Source organism: Perca fluviatilis, chromosome 12 (genome assembly GCF_010015445.1).
Source record: "Perca fluviatilis chromosome 12, GENO_Pfluv_1.0, whole genome shotgun sequence".
Classification (NCBI taxonomy): domain Eukaryota; kingdom Metazoa; phylum Chordata; class Actinopteri; order Perciformes; family Percidae; genus Perca; species Perca fluviatilis.
In genome coordinates this window covers 24,976,215-24,997,962 of record NC_053123.1, presented here as the reverse complement: position 1 = coordinate 24,997,962, position 21,748 = coordinate 24,976,215, and the positions used below count along the sequence as shown (strand labels likewise).

At 41.6% G+C, this 21,748-nt stretch overlaps 3 protein-coding genes across 9 annotated transcripts in view; 2 read left to right on the top strand and 1 right to left on the bottom strand.

Moving 5' to 3' along the window:
- The window catches only part of si:dkey-91i10.2 (uncharacterized protein LOC555224 homolog), a 67,260-nt gene extending 53,642 nt beyond the window's left edge, over nucleotides 1–13,618 (top strand). For 3 of the 4 annotated variants that reach the window (XM_039817974.1, XM_039817973.1, XM_039817975.1), the window contains exons 4-8: nucleotides 1,046–1,241; nucleotides 2,611–2,824; nucleotides 4,638–5,227; nucleotides 10,059–10,204; nucleotides 10,634–13,618. In XM_039817974.1, coding sequence (XP_039673908.1) covers nucleotides 1,046–1,241; nucleotides 2,611–2,824; nucleotides 4,638–5,227; nucleotides 10,059–10,204; nucleotides 10,634–11,468 — 1,981 coding nt within the window. In that variant the 3' untranslated portion in view covers nucleotides 11,469–13,618. The remainder of the gene's footprint in view (nucleotides 1–1,045; nucleotides 1,242–2,610; nucleotides 2,825–4,637; nucleotides 5,228–10,058; nucleotides 10,205–10,633) is intronic. The other variant, XM_039817976.1, reaches the window with a different exon arrangement.
- Nucleotides 13,619–14,684: 1,066 nt separating this feature from the next.
- tsn (translin) lies at nucleotides 14,685–17,605 on the bottom strand. Its single transcript, XM_039817977.1, has 6 exons — nucleotides 17,406–17,605; nucleotides 16,754–16,847; nucleotides 16,538–16,634; nucleotides 16,184–16,299; nucleotides 16,014–16,093; nucleotides 14,685–15,092 (listed from the first exon to the last, which is right to left on the bottom strand). Exons 1-6 carry the CDS (start codon nucleotides 17,469–17,471, stop codon nucleotides 14,862–14,864), a joined length of 684 nt encoding a protein of 227 aa, XP_039673911.1. The 5' UTR covers nucleotides 17,472–17,605; the 3' UTR covers nucleotides 14,685–14,861.
- A 1,483-nt stretch (nucleotides 17,606–19,088) lies between these two features.
- Nucleotides 19,089–21,748, top strand: part of LOC120570309 (protein FAM124A) — a 28,238-nt gene continuing 25,578 nt past the window's right edge. For 2 of the 4 annotated variants that reach the window (XM_039818588.1, XM_039818587.1), the window contains exons 1-2: nucleotides 19,089–19,373; nucleotides 20,180–20,214. In XM_039818588.1, the coding sequence (XP_039674522.1) occupies nucleotides 20,210–20,214 (5 nt within the window). In that variant the 5' untranslated portion in view covers nucleotides 19,089–19,373; nucleotides 20,180–20,209. The remainder of the gene's footprint in view (nucleotides 19,374–20,179; nucleotides 20,215–21,748) is intronic. The other 2 variants (XM_039818586.1, XM_039818585.1) reach the window with 1 other exon arrangement.

Sequence of the window (21,748 nt, the reverse complement as noted above, 5' to 3'; positions counted from 1 at the left end):
GCTTTGTGTCGACTGGATGTTCGCCGTAACAACTTTAAAAGGCGTTGTCAGAAGTGTGTGTTGTGGTGGTCGTCTCTCCCCCCAAGTGGCCATCAAAATAAATACAGCTTTAAGTAAAATGGGGAGACAGGTCTGCCACGAAGCTGCTTCGACTTTACTAATTTCTGGCAATTTTGTGCCTTTTCAGTAGAGCGATTGTACAGGAAATGAGGGCTTAGATGGAGATGGAGAATGACTTGCAACAAATGTCCCCGGCACATTGTGGTTCATGGTCAGAATTTGACTACTATAGGGCGCACAGTCCTCTGGTCTCTGCTGTATGTGTTTGTTATGTGCTCTTACAAATGCATGCATAATTCCTGCAGGCATGCATTTGTGGTTTGTGCTTATGGGTATAAGTGCAATTTTAGTACAGTGGTAGTACAGTGTGTTTGTGGGCTGTCTCAGATCATGCTGGCTGTGTGCTGCAAGAATGGATCCACACTTATCAGACAAAGGAATGAAGAAAAAGTATTATGCCTATGTGGTTTTGTGTGTTTGTGTCCCTGTTGTCCAGGGGTTCAGGTGTTAATGTCAGCTGATGTGTCTAATTGCTGTCCTCCTGAGGAGGGGTTGGTGTGGGGGTAGGAAGAGAGGAGAGGCATTGATTTGGGGGGTAGAAAGATGATGGAAGAGGAGGAGGGTGAGTGGTGGGAATAGAGGAAAACACAGCAGGAAGCAGAGAGGCATGTGAGCTCGAGAGGGAAGAATGTATGACAGGGATGCTGTAAGAAGAAGAGAACTGTGCCAGAATTATAATTTCAACCATCCTCTCCCTCCTGCGTTTTCTTTCTCCCTGCTTTGACTTTTCCTCTTTCCTCATTTACTTCCTCTTTCCCACATCCTATCCCCCCCTTCCCTTCTCCTACATCTCTTCTTCCCATTATTTCGCCCCCCCCTCTCCTTGCCTTCTCTTCTTCCCCTTGTCCTTCTCTTTCACTCCCCTCCCCTCTCTCCATCCATCTCTCTCCCCCTCTGTACCGCCGTCTCCTCTTCTCTCCACCAGCTGCAGTGCAGAGATCTCCGCCGAGGCCCCCGTCAGGCTGTCAGGTGACCGGGACGGAGGCTGTGACATCACCACCCCCTTGGCCGACTGTCAGCCCTCCGCCGTTGCCATGGCAACGTCGGCAACGGCCTGCAGAGCCGAGGTTGGCGACGAGACGCCTGCAGGAGGAAGAGGAAGAGTGGATGCAGGAGAATGCGTAAGGATTCTTTCTCATTTTGATGTTTTCATGTCTTTAATGTGTCGTCTGTGCGTGTCTTTGCTCTGCGCTTTTTATCGTTTCGTCGTAGTGTACAGAAACACATAGATCTATGGGTATTTAAGGATGACTGGGACAAGCAAGGGGACTGCGACACACATGCACATCACTCACACATACTGATGCAGAGGTATTTGTTGAGACAAGAACGAGCATGCAGCGCGCTGTCTTCCAGTAGCAGCTCGACATCTGAGGTTGCAGTAAAAAGAGGATTAAGCCCCCCTCCAGAAGTCGGCTGCCGGTACCCTAGCGCTTCATTCCTGCTCTCTGCATGACTCCTCTCTGCTGGCTGGCTGGCTGCAGCTTGACACCAGCCTCAGTTCCAGCTAGCATTGTGCTCCTCTCTGCATCTGCAGAACCGAGGAGCCGGACTGACACAAAGTCACATCTTGCTTGCATGCTACAAGGCCGTAGGTAGTTTAGAAATCAGATGTCTGGGTGCGTTTGCTTCTTGCCTTTCTCTGCCTTTGGCTGTGAATCCACAATGGACCCTTCCTCTGCATTCCTAAAGCGAGGGCTGCAATTTGACAATTCGGCGGAACATGAATTATTCTCTTTCATTTTACCTGATTGCTGCAAGCTGTATATCATGTTGTTCTCTGGTATAGAGCAATGAAAATCTCCCTGCGCCTTTCCATAATGCGTAGCTGTTAGTTATCAGAAAACTGTCAACATTTGTGGAGGTAATCTTTCATGTAAAGCCAATATCATCAAATGCAATGGATATGGGTCGATGCATCTGGGGTGAGGAGTCGCATGTCATAGCGATGACCTTTGAACTTTCCACCTTAGGTTAACTCTTTGGGGCTTGATAGAACCTAAAAGGATTTTTTTACAGCCACGTGATGATTGTTTGTCCGAGCAGAATGCTGCAGTATGTCGGGTAATTCCTTGCTTTATGTAAAAAAAAAAAATAAAGAAAGAAATTTGAAAGAAATGCTTTGAATTGTCACTAGGGGGACATCTCTCATCTTCAAGGCTGGGTGGTTTCAAGTTGTGATAAGAGCAGATTTCTGGATGTGTGGCCATGTTGTGTTTAGACTCCGTTACAAAACTTGGCAGACGATTAGTGCTGCGTCTCAGTATGAAATTTGGATTCTTGTCAGTTCTACAAGCTGACATCAGAGAGATAACCAACATTTGTTATGTAATTATGTCATGACAACTCCTCACACAGATGCACACACAGATCCACAAGCTGTGATTTCTCTCTTCGTTCTCACCTTATCTCCTCGGAGAGGTTTGCCCCTCTTCATCTGTTGCTATAGCAACATGACCGTTTGATTGACACACACGTCCTTCCAACCAGCAGCACACCAGTCTGGGCTGCAGGCGCTCCAGCTCGGACGCAGCCTATGAGCTGGCTGAGACGGTGAGGGCGCAGCGTGAGTGCCGTCTCCGGCCCCACTACAGCGATCCCATGCCAGCCGACGCCTCCAAGCGCAAACAGCTGGAGATGAAGATCGCTGCAGCCGCCCGACTCCACGGCCATCGCAGAGACCGCGACAGAGACAGAGACAGTGGTGAGTACATGACACACACATGGTTGACAACTGTGTCACTTTGTTGTTGTCACAGTGTTTGATCGTTTTTCTGTATGTAATCCATTGTATTGTATCCATTATACTTACAGTAAAACAACAAACTTCTCCGGTTTAGCCGAATGTTTTATGCACCAAAATAAAGTAATTCACAATTGTGGTCAAGCTGTATAGGTAAAAATAAGCAGTGTGGCCTATCGTCCTGAATTTGTCCTGAATGCCCATGTTTATCACTTGATCAATGAGTCATTAGGCTATCGATCATTCCTTGAGCCTACCTTTTCACCAAAGAGTGTAGAGTGTGCGCCCCATGTACAAAGGCTTAGTCCTTGTTGCAGTGGCCGCAGGTTCAACTCTGACCTGCGGCCTTTTGCTGCATGTCATTCCCCCTCTCTCTCCCCTTTCACATCTTCAGCTGTCCTATATAATAAAGGCCTACAATGCCCAAAAAATAGTCTTTAAAAAAAATTAAATAGAGTACTTCAGTAATTTTGTATTTCACTTCCGTAAGATTTTTGGGATTTGCAAAAGACAGATGTATGGTCAAAACTACAGCAGCAGAGAGCGATATTTTGTACTTTGAGTCCCTAATATGGATCAAGCTACAAAAACACTGCATGGTACATTTCCAATAACCCAACTCGTTAGCATCATTTTGTTAGTTCCTCCTCCCTACCTGTCTCCCTTTTTTATCTTTAGGGAAGGTGAATGGCGGGTGGTGGTGGCGGCGCAGTGGCTATGACACATAACTTTGGTGTGGGATATCTGGGTTAAATTCTCACTGCGATACATCAACCAATGTGTCCCTGAGCAAGACACTTAACCCATAGTTGCTCCAGAGGCGTGTGGCCTCTGACATATGCAGCAACTGTAAGTCGCTTTGGATAAAAGCGTCAGCTAAATGACATGTAATGTAATGGAATGAAATGAATCACCCTCAATTGTAAATGAACCTAAGCCTGACATTACAGCGCCTCGCATTTTTCAAAACCTTACGACCGTTAAGAGCTGCATTTGTTTTGTTTCTCTCATGCAACTTCGTGTCATGCTTGTCTCTGAATATGTTGGCCTTTGCACTCTGTCCTCACCTCACCTCCCCAGAGTTCCCCTCCTAATACTGTGCTCTGCCCTGTCAACAGCTCTTTGACACCACAGAATGTCAGTCAATATGGCTGGCATATGCTAATGATGACCTTGTTGCTCTTAAAATAAAACAGATATATACGGCAGAAATAGTTTTTTTTTTTCCCTCAGTACCAAAACATTCTCATCATCCAGTGTATTAATACATAATTAAGATAGCACCAGTTTAATGAGCCAGGTGTTTAAATAAAACATTTGAAACCTTGTCTCAGCAAACGCATACAGTCTCTCTGTTTAGGTTTAAACGCATGCACATTAGTATTGACAAGCATAGGGGGACAAAGGTTAAGTCATCGACTGGAGGGTTAGGGATCAAATTATTGGAGAAAGCTGATATCTATAATAGTTTCTTCGTTTTGACATGACCAGTAATGACTAGTTCAGATTAAATGGGCATCCATTAGGGAAGCTATAAATTGTGTGTGTGTGTGTGTGTGTGTGTGTGTGTGTGTGTGTGTGTGTGTGTGTGTGTGTGTGTGTGTGTGTGTGTGTGTGTGTGTGTGTGTGTGTGTGTGTGTGTGTGTGTGTGTGTGTGTGTGTGTGTGTGTGTGTGTGTGTGCCTGCCTCCATGCACGCAGTGTGAATAACGAAGTAAATCCATAAACATCATGAGCACTAATGAATCTGACCATCTCCACCTCTCTCTCTCCAGCACCAGCAGCAATTCGTGGACGCTCGGAGCCCCCTGGCGAGGAGCGCCAGGCGGGTCTGGGTGTGACTCGCTCCGGGCAGCATCGCTGGAGCACCATCAGCAGCCTGAGCGTCGACAGCGGAGTGGTAGGCCTCAGTGATGAGCGGGAGGAGGAGGACAGTGAGCCTCGCCGTTACCGCAGAAACCGGGGAGCCGAGGTGGAACGCGTGGACAGCGGCATTGGCCCGGGTCTGTCCCGCACCTGGAAGAGACCATCTGCCTCTCTCAGAGCCTGGGAGGCCCAGAGACCCTGTCCAGACTGTGGAATGAGGGACGGCGCCTCCAAAGAGCGAGGAGAGCGCATGTGTGAACGTTGCTCCAAGCTGCGCACCGAGCGCAAGGAAGCCATCCTGGAGTTTCTGAACACCGAGTCGAGCTACGGCGAGGACCTGCGGATCATCAAGGAGGAGTTTTACTGCCCCATGCAGAGTGCTGGGCTGCTGACCGCTGAGCAGCTCATTGTGGTGTTTAGCAATGTTCAGGAGCTGATAGACGTCAACGACCGCTTCACTGAACACCTGCAGGACAGCATCGACCAGGCCTTTGACCAGGTGACCCACTCTCTCTCACACACACACAGACATATATACACACACACACACACACACACACACACACACACACACACACACACACACACACACAACTGGACTTAAACAAGGTGTTCGGATTTTTAATGCTCTTAAGCTTCAAGCACCTAATGGTATTACATCAGTTATCTTAACGGTCCAGTGTGTAACGTGTTTAGTTGTTCATTATCAAAATCTGTGTTGCCCGTTCACAACTTGTCCTTTTTCATGAATATTTACCACCACCATCAATTCCAAGTATTCCTTTTGGCTGAAAATTTTACATTTGCATTCACATGAACTGGGGTAGACGCTCCGTATTCGTGCGCCATCTTGAAATACATTAGCCGGTAAGGGACATACAGGACATAATGCTCCGCCTTTCGCGTTTTCCCCGTCACATGATAAACTCACAGGTGCTGCTAATGCTGCTAATGGGTATCGTAGCTTCCCAGCCCCGGCAAGTTTGAAGAAGGAAACATGGAGGACCACACGTATTCAAAATCCAAATTTCAGGAACAGGAGTCTTCTTCTTCGCCCTGAAAAAGAAAAAGGATATTGAAAAGAGCAAGAGACCGGCTTTTTGAGGCGTGAAAGCTACCGTAACTGTAATACATACTGTGAACTGTGTGGTGCGACAGAGTTGATTGCGATATATGATCTCAACGCTAGATGGGAGAAATTCCTACACATTGGACCTTTAAGGGCCACATTTATAAAAGGCAATAAGTTACATGGTCACTTTGGAATGCAACTGCTTACAGAACACTGCAACAAAACATTTCAGTCTGTTATTGAGTCCAAAAAGTCAAATTTTCTTAAAACATTGAAACAAATTTAAGATTATTCAGCTTCTTCAGTTTATTTATACAGTAATGTATGGGGGTGTCACGATTCTCCAAATCCTCGATTCGATTACATTTTCCATTCTAAGGTCACGGTTCGAGTCGATTCTCGATTTTTACTTTTATTTTAAAGCACAGATAGCTATGCCATTTTTAGACTAGACTTGTATGTAATAAAATATCTGACCTTTGTTCACAATGTACCACATTACATTGTCAAATTTAAAACATTTACTAACAACACAATGTAACAATAACATGTCTTCAGTCAATTGGAAACTTGACAAGTTTTCCGACAATCCTGAGGGCAGACTCGGAGTTCTAGGCAGCGCTGCCTGGAAGGCAATAGTATTAGGCCAAGGGGGTAAGCCTCTCTTCAGAACTCGAACCTCCTATTGCGCCATTTTGATGCTACCAAACGCTCACCCGCCGTTAGCATTCCATTGACTGCCATTCATTTTGACGTCACACTGACAGCGAATAACTTTACATCTGAAGCTTTTAAAGACTTTATTTGTCCATTGTCTATTTCTAAAGAAACACAACAATGTATAAAAGGCTCCATTACCTTGTACCTCACCTTATGGCTCAGTAGCAGACGTTTTTGTAAAAATAGGCTAACGATTGTGTCATAACCACGAGACCTACCGTCACACAGTAGAGGAATTTCCGTACAGTACAGGAGAAGCTTGCAGGCAATTTCGACTTACGTTAGCTGTTTAAGTTTAATTACTAATGTTGACTAGTATTTTAGTTAGCAATAATTAGCCTGTGCCTATGTTATCTCCTTACATATACCTACGCTCTCAGTCTCTGCAAGATTGGGAATGATTGAGATTTCTCTTGGCACAGCTACCAGAAGACTTACACCTTTCAGACACGTTGCTCACGTCACATTTACGTCGTCTCTCTCAGATGGAGGCTGCAAAGTAACGCTCAGCCATCACCAGAAAACTGCTTCGAATATCCTTCACTGGTCTCCGTCCAGAGCAACAGGATCTGTTTGTCCAGTTTATATACTGTCTGTGGATTAGGAAATGGTTTGGTTGAAGACGACGGTCGCAGTACTGCCTTGAAGGCTGAAAACACCATCGAACCAGCACAGTAGCTGAGCAGACCGATAGCAAAGAGGGCGACTCGGGCAGTCCGCTACTTTGTTGCTCTCTCTAATATAACCAATATGCTGCTCTGTTTAGGCTACAAAACATGCATGCAGGCTGAAATTCAACCGTGCGGTTTTGTTGGGATAAAGCTATAAGCAGAAGGAATATCCGCTAGCTGCTAGGCTAATGTGGTACACGCACATAGCAGAGCTTGCAAACTGTGGCATTTGAGGAGAGGGCTCAAGTTGTGTCAATGGGTCTCCAGCATCTGCAGTTGCCATGCTATCTTTTGACTGGCTCTAGCTAAGTTACAGGAGGTTGACTGACTCGCAGCACTTCAACACGTGTGATTTTTTTTCTGCTTGACAAGCCAACTGGTCGTGACATGGGGGCGTGCCAGTATCGACGATTCCATTTTTTTAATTCGATATTCAAGATTGTGACTTAATTTCGATCGATTTCAATTTAAAATCGAAATTGTGACTTAGTAATGCAACATAACACAAGGAGTCTCTAAACATGTTAATAGGAATCAACGTTACTAGTTGTCAAATAGAAGTAGTATTTACCCCACCATTTGAAAATAAGTACCACCAGAGCAAAGAGAAAAAATATGTGTTTTAAGCCAAGATTTTCAAAATCTCAACGGAGTCTGACTCAAGAATTTACACTTTGACCTCGGTGAGCAAGTCCTAGTAGGGACAACGGATTTTTTTGTTAACAGTTAAATAAAACTTGTCTATTTCAGCCTGTTTTACAATTTCTCTTGATCAGAGGTGGGTAGAGTAGCCGCAATCTCCCGCCGCTGAGATTGAGTATGGTCACGTGACGAGACTGCACAACTACGTTTGATTGGTGAAACACAATCATGTGGTAGAGCCTTTTAGCAGAAGTCTCTCTCTCTCTCTGTCAAAATAAAACATTAAAATGAGGCGTACGTGGGGGGGATAAAAACAATGACGCATAGAATATTAACAAGGTAAAAATAAAAGTAACAAGCTCATTGTAGCCTAATGTAGCGGAGTAAGAGTACAGTTCTTCTTCACAAATCTACTCAAGTAAAAGTAAAAAGTATAGTGATTTAAAACTACTCCTAGAAGTATAATCTTTTAAAAAATGTACTCAAGTAAACGGAGTAAATGTAACTCGTTACTACCCACCTCTGCTCTTGATTAATTTCTCTTGATCATTTTTCATGAGAATTAAATGTCATTCTTGACCTTGGAAACAAGAACAGCTCCAGAACAGAACTAAATGGACCTTGTGGTAAGATTGTATGGTCAAATGCTGTTTCCAAAGTGGATAATAAACCTTTAATCTCACATTAAAGCCCACATTTTAAGCCCACATGGACAAGAAGTCCTTAAAGTGCTCAGAAAATATAATTCCATGACAACTGGGCAAACTCCGTCTGATAACGATTGTTTGATACAGTGGAAGCTCCAAAATAGCTACTAAATTGACCTTGTGGTGATATTGTTTTGTCAATCTTTCATTTTTCTTGATTCTAGTACAAAATATGTCTGTTTCCATCCAGATACTGACAGTAATTTCTAGAAAAAGTCTTGCAACACACAGTATATCTAATGCACCCGTTGCAATATGTTGGTCACTCTTTTGCCTTGGCATGCCTGTCGCTTCTCTCCACCTGAAAGTAAGGCTGGGTATCATTCAAAAGTCTTCGATACCGGTACCGAAACCAATACCGTGACTTCGATACTTTTTTTGATACCAATTTTATAAAACAAAAAGAAATTACAACATTACACATTACGGCACAACTCTTTTTTTTTTATTATTCAGCTTCTACTACGTGAGCCCGTCTCTGTGTGTAACATAGTTTTTTTTCTGCAGGTCTCTAAGACGTGTAACATTAGATAGCCAATCACCAGCATTATTAGATCTTTGTAGAAGCATGCTGCATGCTTATTGACACACTGACGCTGATGAGATTTACTCCTTAGGTATTGAAATTGGGTGTTGAATGACGAGGCATTTTTTTGATACTTGATACTTCAGAGGCAATTCGGTCGGTGCCTAAATAGTATTGAATTCGGTACCCTGCCCTACCTGAAAGCCACTGTCTGCTGTAACTGCAGCCATCACTTGCTGTTCATAAAGCATTTCAAAAGCCCTACCTCCTCCACCCTAGCACTGACCTGTCCTGTAGCCTCTGAGGCTAAACTCCCCAATCACTGCTGTGCTGAGCTTGGTGTATGCTTGTGGGTTGGCATTCTTATAATGCTTGGTGGCTGAACACATTTAACTGTCCCAGCAGATTTTTTAGACACAATAACGGACAACAATACCTTTTTAAAAAAATAAAAAATAAAAAAAAAGGCCATAACAAGGCGATGGCTCTGCAAGGAACCTCCCACTATTGACCAATAGGTAGTTATAATTAAAAACATTCAGTGCATGGAGCGTAAGACATTCAGTCTAAGACTGCAAAAGGACAAAGGTGATGCCTTCTGGGAAAAATGGGACACATACTTTACACAAAGAGGTAAACAAGGATACTGTTATAGTCTCCGGTGACCTGCTCGTACCCCCCATCAAGTTTCCTTGTTTTTTATATATATATATATATTTTGTTTGTTTACCTGTTTTTTTTTGTAATTCTCTCTTCTTTGGTTTGTTCCGTTATTTGTCACTTAATTTAATCGTATGCAGTTTCACTTGCCTTTCTCCAATTTATATTTTCTATTGACGTATCTATCCATTGCTGTGATAATGTTTGTATTCTGTTTGCAAAAAATATAGAAAAAGAAAGTTGAAAAGAATAACAAAAACAATGGACAACGACTTGTTAAGACACAAATAAGTTGCACATTGACCATATTCTCTCATGTGGTTTGACCTCAGGGAGATGAGGATCTGCTCACAGTGTACATAGGAGAGATCTTTCTGGAGTTCGTCAACATGCTGCCTGCCTTCCAGACCTACTGCCTGCAGCAGTCCACCTCGGTCAACTTGCTCAACACACTGGAGAAGGAGAAAGAGCTGCTCAGGTACACACAAAGACAGTAGCCTATAAGGATTATTTGTGTGTGTGTGTGTGTGTGTGTGTGTGTGTGTGTGTGTGTGTGTGTGTGTGTGTGTGTGTGTGTGTGTGTGTGTGTGTGTGTGTGTGTGTGTGTGTGTGTGTGTGTGTGGTATGTTGTGTGATGGAAAAGTTACTCTTGGAGCTTTCTCAAGTTCCTGCCACGACTGTTCTGTATAATTAATCTTAATGGAGAAGACAGCGGCTTATCACTTATTCAGAAGAAGTTCTATTTTGAGAGGAGAGCTGCAATGATTCATATTGTTAGACAGAACTACAGCTCACCCATGAGTCAGGCTGTCCTGTGATTCCCATTAATCAGCTTCTTAAGAGTTTTCCCAGGACATGCACAGACTGTCTGTTTTCAACTTCATTGTCTCTCGTTCTGTCTTTTTAGAATCTTCCTGGATGTTTCCCAGAATGACAACACAGCACTGCGTCGTATGAACTTGCGCTCCTTCCTCATGGCGCCCCTCCAGCGTGTCACTAAATACCCGCTTCTACTGAGCCGCATCATTAAGGTCACTTCCGAATGCCACCCCGACTATGCGCGTCTCCGTGAGGCCAAGAGCCGGGTCGAATCCCATCTGGAGCACATCAACATGAAGACCAAGCAGGAGGGCAACGGCGTCACCTGGTCCCTCCGCTCGTTCCGCCGCGACAGCCGCAAAAACCGGGAGGTCATCAACATTGAGATGAGAGAGGTGTCGATGAAGACGGTGGGCTGGGCGAGAGAAAACACACGATTTGTCATGGAGGGACCCCTCCAGTTGTCCCAGCCGGCAGATGGTCAGTGGGTGAAGAAGGGCACCAAGGCCCTCAAGTTCCAAAATGTCCAGAGTCTGCTGATGGTGAGGATACAGCGAGCCGGTGAAGCCCCAGGACAGGGCACCGACCTAGGGGCACGGGGGGATCAGGGAGAAGGTGGTGGTGACAGCATTAGAGACGGAGTGCTAGTTATAATCAAGGACAAGAGCAGCGGGAAGTTCACAGTGCTGAGAGAGCCCATCCGTCTGGGAAACTGTGTGGTGTCGACAGATCCGGACTGTGAGGACACCTTCGAGGTGCTCGATATTCGGCGGGAGTCTTTTGTTTTCCGCGCCTCGGACAAATCTCGCACCCAGCAGTGGTTCCATCAGATTAAGAGATACACTCGAGACTTGGGCACCTGGAGGAAAAGACGCAATGCTCTGCCCAACATCATGATCAACACAAACCAGACCCGCTCCTGAGACTAACCATCCCCCGGCTTTTGTTACACTGTAAATAACCTGAATCCTTCTACTGCAAAACTAAACTGGCAACAAGAAGCATTTCGGAGTAACGCCATTGTTAAAACATGTTAGATTTCAGTCAAAAAAAAAATCACTCTCAAAGTAAACGGAAGATAAAGCACTTTTTTCTTACAAAGCTATAAGTGCGCCATACTGTCATGAAGTTGTGTGTGAAGATTCAAGTCGTTAACATTGAAAGAAAATATCAGATTCTTGGACAACCAAAAAACTTGGGCTGTGCTTGTCAGCCTTGATTGTAAAGACTGTTTGCTCTTGGAGAAAGGGAGCCGTTTCAGTAAATAAGGAGTGTGTGTTAAAAAGCATGACTGAACATGGCTGACTGCAAAAAGAAAAATTGTAATGTAATTATTTTTTTTTTTTTATACAAGACTGTGGGTAGGGAAACATTTGTTTTTGGTATGTAGTGGTGGAGATGCGTTGGAGAGCTTTGTTCAGTGGTTTCTGTTGGTTGTCACTGCCCTCTACTGTCTGTGTGCCGCCCTCTACTGTACGTTGGCGGTACAGCAACTTTCACTGCCAGAGATGCAGTTGAGCAGAGCCTCTCTGACAGGCTGAGCAGACCTCCTGTATCACTGTGTTTAAATGAGAACTCACATAACAGCAATAATCTCTGCCAATTCCAAAATAAGTAGCTACTGTACATGCATTTAATTTCCCAAGATTCCCTTTGGCAGATTAAAGTCTCAAATCTAATCATGTTTATGGCTTAAAGCTTCCCTCCATCATCCCGACACAAAGGAATTGGAGTTACGATCATTTGTAGTGCCATGAAAGCAGTTTGTGACAAGTCTAGTCAGTCTCCTTTAACCGTTTCCTGTTAACATCATGTCACACAGGTAAAGTCAAACACTGTTTTTCAACCTTGTGTTCAGGACTTCATGTAGGGTCACACAGACCGGGCCATGGGACAGAATAGGTGTATTGATGTATGTTTGACCTAGCTGTAGGGCTGCAGTTATTTGCATTATTGATTTATCTGATTTAATCATTTGGTCTAATAATGTCCGACATATTGAAAAATGGCAATCTCAAATTCCAATACCCCTAACCAGAGTCTTCTAATGCTTTGTTCTTTTGACTAACAGTCTAAAACCCAAAGTTATTTAATTAACGATTATACAGAAAAGGGAAAAGCAACATTTGAGAAACTGGAAGAAGCAAATGTTTGGCAATTTTGAAATAAAATTACTGTCCGTTTGCAATTAGAACTCAATTAAAAAGGTTTGAAATATGCCACTATTCCTATATAATCCCACCCTCTTCCCATGACACTAAAGCAGAGATATGCCATTTTTAAGTTGCCACGATTACAAGAAATCTCTTCGGCAATTTTGGGATAAAGGTTTGAAAAGCCTGTTTACCTGACTCCAACCATCTCGTCATGACACAGTTTTACCTTTATGTGACCTAGCGATGAGCTGTTGTGCCTTGGTATGTCATTGCCGTCACGCTAAAACATACTGAAATATTTGCAACCTGTCACAGTAGCATTGATCTCTGACAGACAGACTAGACTGCCCACTGTCGGCACTTGAGACCAATTTACAGGCAATATAATTATTCCTCTGACAGTCCCTGGCTGCTGATATGTGATAACCTGATCCTCGCTTATTTTTGCGTGTTTTTATTTATGAAGGCTTTATTTTCTTTAATGCACTTTATTCAGTAATAAAAAGTTTTACAGTATAACGACTGGTAAAACATGTTACCCAGTCTTGTTTATTTACAATTCTTCATACCAGAAGGAACCTAGTTGACCAAAGCTGATTTCAGCAGGTCGAGACAACACAGTCATCGAACCAAAACCACTATTTAAGACTGATACTGTTTTATGTTTGCTATGAAGTAGCACTAATAAAGGTAGCAAATCACTGTGTTTTGGAGGGCAGAGCTGCTCAACTCCACCCCAATACTCCTGTGCTGTCGGAGGATGCTGTTTCAGATTATTCCTTTCAAAATGTAGAAAAAATAAAAACAAAGCCTGCTGAATTGCATACAATTTCTTTTGTTTCCTCATTTGAAAGACCTGATGTATTATTTCCCCAATGTAATATATTGTGAATTATATTAAAAGATTTTAAACACAACCTTGCTTGTATTTTTCTGTGCAAAATGCTCATTTGTAAAGTCTGAAGCTGGAAAGGTAGAGTGTAGAAATATATTTACAGTAATTTTAAGCATCTTTAAAGACAAGAATACATACGGTACAAATGAAATGCACTTAACACTCCAGCAAACAAAAAGCACAAGATGGAAAGAGTGAACTTTTTTTTTTCTAGAAGATACAACCCAGCTCCACTACAGTCTAGAAGCAAAAAGAAGCATGGATGCCAACAATAGAAACAAACCTTCACATGTTTGTAAGTAGAAAAAAAAAGGAAAACATATCCCATGCAGAACATGATATACTGACTATTTCCAGAGAAAGTTCAATCACCCGACAAACAAATATTAAAATGTCTCAACAGACCTACTGTATTCATTGGCACTACTCTGCAAGGTTTCCTTGCTGTTGAAAAACCATTACATGAAAAAAGGAATCGTAGAGTAGCGTTATGCCACGTGAAGTGCATTTTTTTTTACCCATTTCTTTGACTCTACCACTCCTGAAGCCTCATTTATAAAAAATAAAAACTAGGTATATATGCAGGTTAGGGGATAATGATCAAAATCCAAATGGAGGCTTTTCTTATGAAAGTCCGTAATGATGAAAATCTGGTAAGAATGCTGTAAAACGTATTTGGTTGTTAGCATCATTTTGCGTCAACTTTTTTCCTTTATAAATGAGGCTCCTGGATCTGTTTGGGTGCAATAACACAGAGTCCTCACAAATAGCACCAGGCGGATCTGGTGAACACATTTCACTTTGCAAATAAACAAACAGCCAGAAAAAAAGAAGCTGTGTGCGGCTGGAACACTCCACTCCGAGTGATCTTCCGCCCAACTTCTCCAATGAATTAAACATCAATATAATGTCACCTTATAATAACGTGTTGACTGTTGCAAATTAGACGGAACAGTTGCAAAACCGACTCAGCGAAACAATAACGATGAATAAGATGAAGCCGAGAACACAGATTTCCAAAAACCAGCAACAAACTGAACCTTCGGTTTTGAACGAGGGTGTCAAACTCCGCCAACGTCTCTGCCGCCGCCGCCTCATTCTGGCACACTGCCATCCATCTAAAGCACCTCTCATGCATGCATTCGCACAAACACACACTCAAACCCGCGCGCACAATCGCACACCCTGTCCTCAGCTGCTGGAGCCTCAGGTAGATCCCTGGGTCTTGCCTTCCAGACGGGGTAAGGTGCAGCAGCCTCCGAGCTCTACTTGTCCCCGCCAGTCTCGCCCTCCTTGGCCAGCCCGCGGATGGAAAGGTCGTAAACCACCTCCTCGATCTTCTTCACGTCGTACTTGAGGCCGTCGTAACGCTTCCGCAGCGGGTCGTTCTTCAGGTTGAGCAGGCGGAAGCCAGAGTCCAGCTCGTTGATGAAGTTGGAGATGCGGAGTGGCCGGGTGTAGTCTCCTGCTGTGACGCTGTTTACCGCCAACCGCGACTGGACGAAAAAACAACAGCACAAATTAAACTCTAGAGTTACTCAACTTACATGTACAAGGTTCCATTGTTTATATTTTTTTTATTGAAATCATTAACTATTATAATCATAATTTTGTGGCACTGTCATTTTATAGGACTAGAAAACTGTATAATGCACTAGACACTGAACTAACAGCAATCTTGGAGATTCAGGTTGGTCAGTGAATTCTTGCCGTGTTCCGATTGGTTCATTTGTAGACTTATGTCACAGCAGCAGTCAAATTATGAGAGTTTTGTCCTAAATTTATGACACGGTCAGGATTTTGGCAAGGTAAGAGTTCTAAAAACGACCGCCGGTAGACGTGTCTAACAGTGTGATTGAAGACCACCGTTTTGGATTGAGAATAGGGCTGGGCGATATGGAGAAAATCAAATATCACGATATTTTTGACCAAATACCTCGATACCGCAACGATATTGTAGTGTTGACTATTGGTGCTTTCACAACATATTTACACAGTGAGATTTTTGATAAATAATCATCAGTAATGTGGATATAATGACTAAGTGGGTAAAGGCAAATAATAGAACAGTTACAACAGTCTGGTAAGTTCAGAAAATGATATAACTTGACTGTAATGCAGCCTTCAAAACCAGGAAAAGACAACACTTAAGCCATATTACGATATCCAAAATCTAAGACGATATCTAGTCTCATATCACGATACCGATATAATATCGATATACTGCCCAGCTCTAATTGACAACCAAATATTTCAAGTTTCTCTCATGACTGTCAACTTTAATCTGCTAAGTCGCAAAATTGCACACCGTATAGGGGCCCATTAAGAACTCCAGACCACAGGGGAACCCTAATGTGTCCTTCTGTCTGCCTTAGTATATATTCTTGATCTAACATCATAGCAAACAATAGACTTACCAGTTCACTGGCCATGATCAGCACACCTGCCAGGTAGTCCTCTACATCCAGGTGAAAGCCTTTCTCACGCACCACCTCAACTGTAGGGTGAAGAGGGCAGAAAAAAAAAAAGAGAGTAAAGCTGCCTTCCTTGGTAACAGTTACACACTAACACATGAACTGATACCTACTGCCGAGTATCTTGGCCACTTCTTCCCGAATCACAAGAGTTTCAGTCTCCAGGTAGACAACAAAGGCTGCTAAAAAAACCAGGCGCTGCAGCACAAACCGCCAGTGTTCATGGAACCTAAAGCGGGATCAAACAAGTCAGAGAATGAGAGATAAAACACTTCACTTTATTTTTAGCCTACAATAATCCACTCAGTATCTGCTTTCCAGGGAGTTCTGGGTAGATACATACACACATTTCTGCAGATTAACTTCGTATGAATGAAGTATAAAAGTTAATTTTCAGATGACAACCATTCCAATCATTAATCATCATTAAAGCTGCCAACTGCAACTTTTGTTAAAGTGGCTCCTACCTGTAATACTGCTCCGCAGGAAATTTTGTTTTGAGGTTGCAAATTTGTGTCCTGACTGTGCAGAACAACTCCAGTGCCTTTGCACATTTACTGGGAACTAAAAAGGAGAAAGGGGGGGGGGGGGATTCATTTTAAAATTGACAAGTGGAAATTGGAGAGGCAAACATCATTCCATCAGTGCCAGTCAGAACAGTGTATACTGTGTGAATTGCTCACTTTCTTTGAATCCAGATGGTTGGTGGACACTTTGGAGTACTGTTAGTATTTCTCTGGCAGTCTGCTCCAATGTCTGGACCACCTTACGGATATCCTACAAACAAAGTACAAGTACAAGTGTTTTTTTTCTTCCTTTTTCTTAATCCAATATAAAGTATTTTCTATTACCAGATACATACCCAACTCGGATCAGGTCAACAATAGAAACCCCACTTGTAATGGACCATTGACACCTTTTCGTATTTTTAATTAACTTAACATTGTGTACTTTCATGGGCCGATTTAAAGCGAGTAATGCCATAACGTTAGGTTAACCGTTAAAAAAAATTACTATGCGCTAGCTACACCTTTACTTGTCAGATAAGGAGCAGAATTAAATCGACCATATTTTAGATGAATTTGCGTGTTAGCGTTCTCGACGAAAATATTTTAGGAAAAGTGACACACCTATTTTACCAACCTGTATAAAATGTCGTATTCAATCATTGGAGGCGCTGTTGGCTAATACACAAGACTTCTGTCATTATAGTGCAGTTTCTGGGGTAAAAATATATGATGTGTATTGACAGGATTTGGCTCCGGTTGTCCGCTAGCTAACGGTCTCTGAGAGCTAATATTGTGTGCAGCTTTGCAGCGGGCTGTCCATTCATACCTCTCTGACGTCCTGGTCGGCGCTCAGAAAGCCCTGGATATAATTGAACATCTCGGTGACAGACATTTTTGAGTTCAGTCAAGCTATCCGGACGATGATGATGATGATCCGTCTTGCAGCTAGCTAAGCTAATTCATAAAAACATCAACGTGCACGCCACCTCTGTCTGCCTCCGCGCTTTGTGTGGCGCGGGGAGATGATGTCATGATTTCCAACGTCATGTCGTTGTCGCTCCATATTTTCTGCAAAAAAAAAGTATAATAATAATAATAATAATAACAATAGTAATAATGATGATGATGATGATAACAACAACAACAATAATAATGACAATAATAATAATGACAATAATAATACACTATTAAGAATAATAATGCCGTATATTTTTCTCTTCTTCAACACTCAGAGCTGCCAAGTAATAAAAATAACAAAGGGGATTTTTTATGTATTGTCTAAGGACTGTTTACAAAGACATAGTTAGGCTACAGTATATTATTTTAGTCTATTATCTCTATAACATGCCATCAATATATTTTCACCCATGATGTTCATTCATTATGTTTTTATTTCTATCACTTGATTGTAGGCTACACTTGCAGCACACAATTGTACACAAGCTGTAATCTAAACAAAGTGACACACTTTTCATGACATTATAAGACTGCTAATTTACATAATATCATTTCATTCTGTTGTACAAAGGTAGAATAATAATCTAATTTAATAGTCCAATGATTAGGAAACCATAGTTTTTACAACACGGGTCTTTGAGCAGGTATGTTTACTTCATGAACAGAACGGCATTGTTTGCCGTTTAGAAATGTGATGACTGCTTGGCCTGCCTGATTTTAGTTCTGCTGGAATACATGCTGCATTACCTCATTCACCCTGTTGATGGAGCCAAAGTAGCACACTTGTTAATGTTACCAAATAATTTCTGATGTTACCTTCACGTGCTATTACCAGCCCCATCTCATGGATACTTTAATGAGGCTTTGGTCAATTTTAACAAAGCTGGGAGCTTTTTTATAACGGTTGGATAAGACACATTTGGCAAACTCATTGGTTAGTCACTACCCCTAAAGCTCTTTTTTCTAGTAAGAATGAAATGAAATAGGCTACTACTAGAAAATAACACAAATATCACCGCTATGGTTTTTAGCAGAGTTCGTTATTTTTGTTTTATAATTACCATTTATCTACACTTAAGGGAAACCATTTTTATTCTTACTAGATTGCTAGGCTATCCTTTGGCTCTAATAAAATAAATATATCTGTCATCTAAACGTCTCATCGGTATGAAGCTTTTTTAAGATTTAATTTTAAAGGAACAAAAATAAAAAATACTTAACATTACACACACTAAAAACAAAACTAAAGAAAAAAAAACTAAAAATACACAAGGCAAGTCAATAAATTATTAACAAATATTTTTTTAAAAATGACTATATCATATGTTTTTAATTACAAAGTAACATTTTGACTCATCTCATTATTAAAAAAATATGTATTGATTTGCCTTGAGTATTTCTATTATTATTTTAAACTCAAAATCAACCTCCCACATTCTGATTTAGGCCCATAGATATATGATTTAGGCCTACCACTCTCGCGCATGTGCGCGCCACTTTTAGTACTCAGATTTCCGACTGCTCCAGAAGGCATCACAACAGAGCGCAGCTGACGCAGAGAACAGTGAGTCAGTCGCCTGTTGCTCCAACCTATGGCTCCAACTAGTTAACCAGACAGCTTATCGCATGTCAGGAGTTAGAAACCGGCTCATTCAGACTATCTGCTCGTTCATGTAACTGTCTTATCTAAACCGTACCGTATTTTTAAATGCCCCTATCTTATTCGTTACCTCGGGACTTTGAAACAATGCAGCTAACTGCTGTTCAGCCGACCCTTTGAGATGGAGAAAACCTCAGCAGACGATGACTGCGTGGATTCAGGAGCCGAGACTGGAGGGTGAGTGAAGCAGAAATCATACTGAGATATGACTGATCCTGAATATTATATTCATATTCATAGCTTATAGATTTTATTTTATTTTTTATGAGGGAGTAGGAGTAGATTCAATTTAAATAATTTAGCAATCATTTTAAAAGGTAATTTAACTTTTCTTTGTGGAAAACCAGACACAAATCTTCATTCCACGCAGAGTATTTTTTTTTTTTTTACTAGTATCGTTATAGCCTTTTGAAACATGTCTTGAGCATATATTTATTATAAAGGGTGTTAATGTAACGATATGCCGAATTAAAGCGAGTATATGTTAACGGTGAGAAAATATGTTACCAGAGCTATCTTATTATATATAAACAAGACAACATTAAATCGACACAATTTTAAATGGAGTTTGGCGTGTTACCAATCTCAGCAGCGATCCGGGTATAATCGAACAAAACAGAAACAGAACGTAGCCTAATGTAAATATATTTTAGGAAAAGTGACGGGTCGATTGTGCATTATCAATCTGATAAAGTGACATTAGAGTGTTATTGATGAATCATTGCAGGTCCAAAATCTTGTTATCATGTGTAGGCTATACTTATTATTTATTTATGCTGATATTCCTGGATTGCACCCATGTGCCAATACTTGAATAAACAACTGATCAGGGCATATGAAGGAGGTGTGATCCTAATTCTTTAGTAGAAAGTTAAGTCTTAATCACCACCTTAGTTGTCAATGACACATTATTTTTGAAGCTCAATTCAAGAATGTTTTGACAACGGAGAGTTAAATGAATGTATTCTTCTCTCTGTTTTCAGCCATTAGACAAAGATGTGCTTCAGTTTCTCATGCGGTATGTCTGTCTACTGCTGGATGTGTTGTTGTTGTAGTGAATTAAGGATCTGTGTTTGTGTGTGTGTGTTTTAGAGGCAGATCCCACATAACCCCTTCGCCCCTTGAAGTCATCATCAAAAATCTGAATGACTCAGATCTGTTATAGCATGCCATCTTAAATACATACACCTACTCTATATAAACATAAGATAAACATACATATAGGATCTTATTTGACCCATAAAATAAAAACATTTGATATGGTTATCTTTTTAACATGTTTTTTGAGTATTTAAGTAAATATCATAACATGAAGTCAGCTGTCAATATCAAGAAATGCTTCGATAATTCCTGTTGTCAATATCACCCAGCCTCTTAGCTCTTCTCTAGTTATGAGATTTTTCAGGCTTAAAAATTTTAGCCTGTGCAGTCTTAGGGCCCCTATATCTCTGATACTAACTAAAATATAATTTATTTATCAAGAAAAAAAGTTAAAAGTTGAAAAAAACAAGAATATCTCTTTACTCTCATATTTAAAATAAGTAAGCTCGAAAAGTCATCTGACATCAGTACATCCCGGAGTCACCTGCGTCCATGCTATTTCATTAGCTGAACTGGAACCTAACAACATAATGTGTGTGAGAGAGAACATGTTTCATGGGAAAACTTAGCAGCAGAGAGCTCTGTGTAAAGTGCTGATGTAAAATCATGGAGTGTCCAGCTGATAACCAGAGAGCCCCCACCTCTATCAGGTCACATCCTCCACCTCTCCTGCCTCTTTCCACTTCCTGTTCAGCTCCCACATCCACTGTTTTTAATCATTCTCTTTACTTTAGACTGTCTCTGCATCTCTCCTTCAGTCCCAAGTCACAGACTTCATAGAGACCTTGTACTTTAGAAACATAAGTAAACAATTATACACTTCCTTATAATTAAAGTCTCAGTCGGCCTGCCCTAATACACTCTGCAGCTCTGTTTTAGTGTCTTTTAGCTCATTGTTTTGGTTTAACAGGACATTAAATGTTTGGTTCAGTCTCATCAACCTCATTTCCAGCTATATCACAGCAGGCAGCTGTTTTAAGCAAACAGTCTGTGCTAAACCCACTGTACGCTCTGCCTAGCACCAAACAGCAGCCAGACAAAGTTGGAAACTGGCTGGTGAACATAGTACATAAGAAACATATTTTTTTTCTCAGGACATGGTAGAGACCAAACCAGAGTTGAAAGGAGAATGAAACATTCCGTTAATGTCCGCCAGATATGTAAATTGGCAACTGTACGCTAACATGTTCTTTGTAAAAACATCATAATAATATAATAATAAAATGGCCTTCCTTGATGCAAAATCATCAATGATGTTATCGTATGAAATCTGCTCCCCTATTGAATGATTGATACTGACGGAAAGGCCATGAAAAGCTCATCTCTGCTTGAGCCACAGACTGGCAGAGTAGCCTAAGTGCAATCCTGAGAGCAATCCTAAAGTTGGGGTAGATCTTCGATAGAACCTTATCATGTATAAAAGGCTCCATTACCTTATCTCACGTTATGGC

Excerpts from the sequence above, each read along its gene's own strand:
- tsn (XM_039817977.1), bottom strand. The coding sequence starts at position 17,471 with ATGTCTGTCACCGAGATGTTCAATTATATCCAGGGCTTTCTGAGCGCC. Across the intron at positions 16,635-16,753 it reads ACCATCTGGATTCAAAGAAA|TTCCCAGTAAATGTGCAAAG; the intron begins GTGAGCAATTCA and ends TCTCCTTTTTAG. Across the intron at positions 16,300-16,537 it reads CCTGCGGAGCAGTATTACAG|GTTCCATGAACACTGGCGGT; the intron begins GTAGGAGCCACT and ends ATCCCGCTTTAG.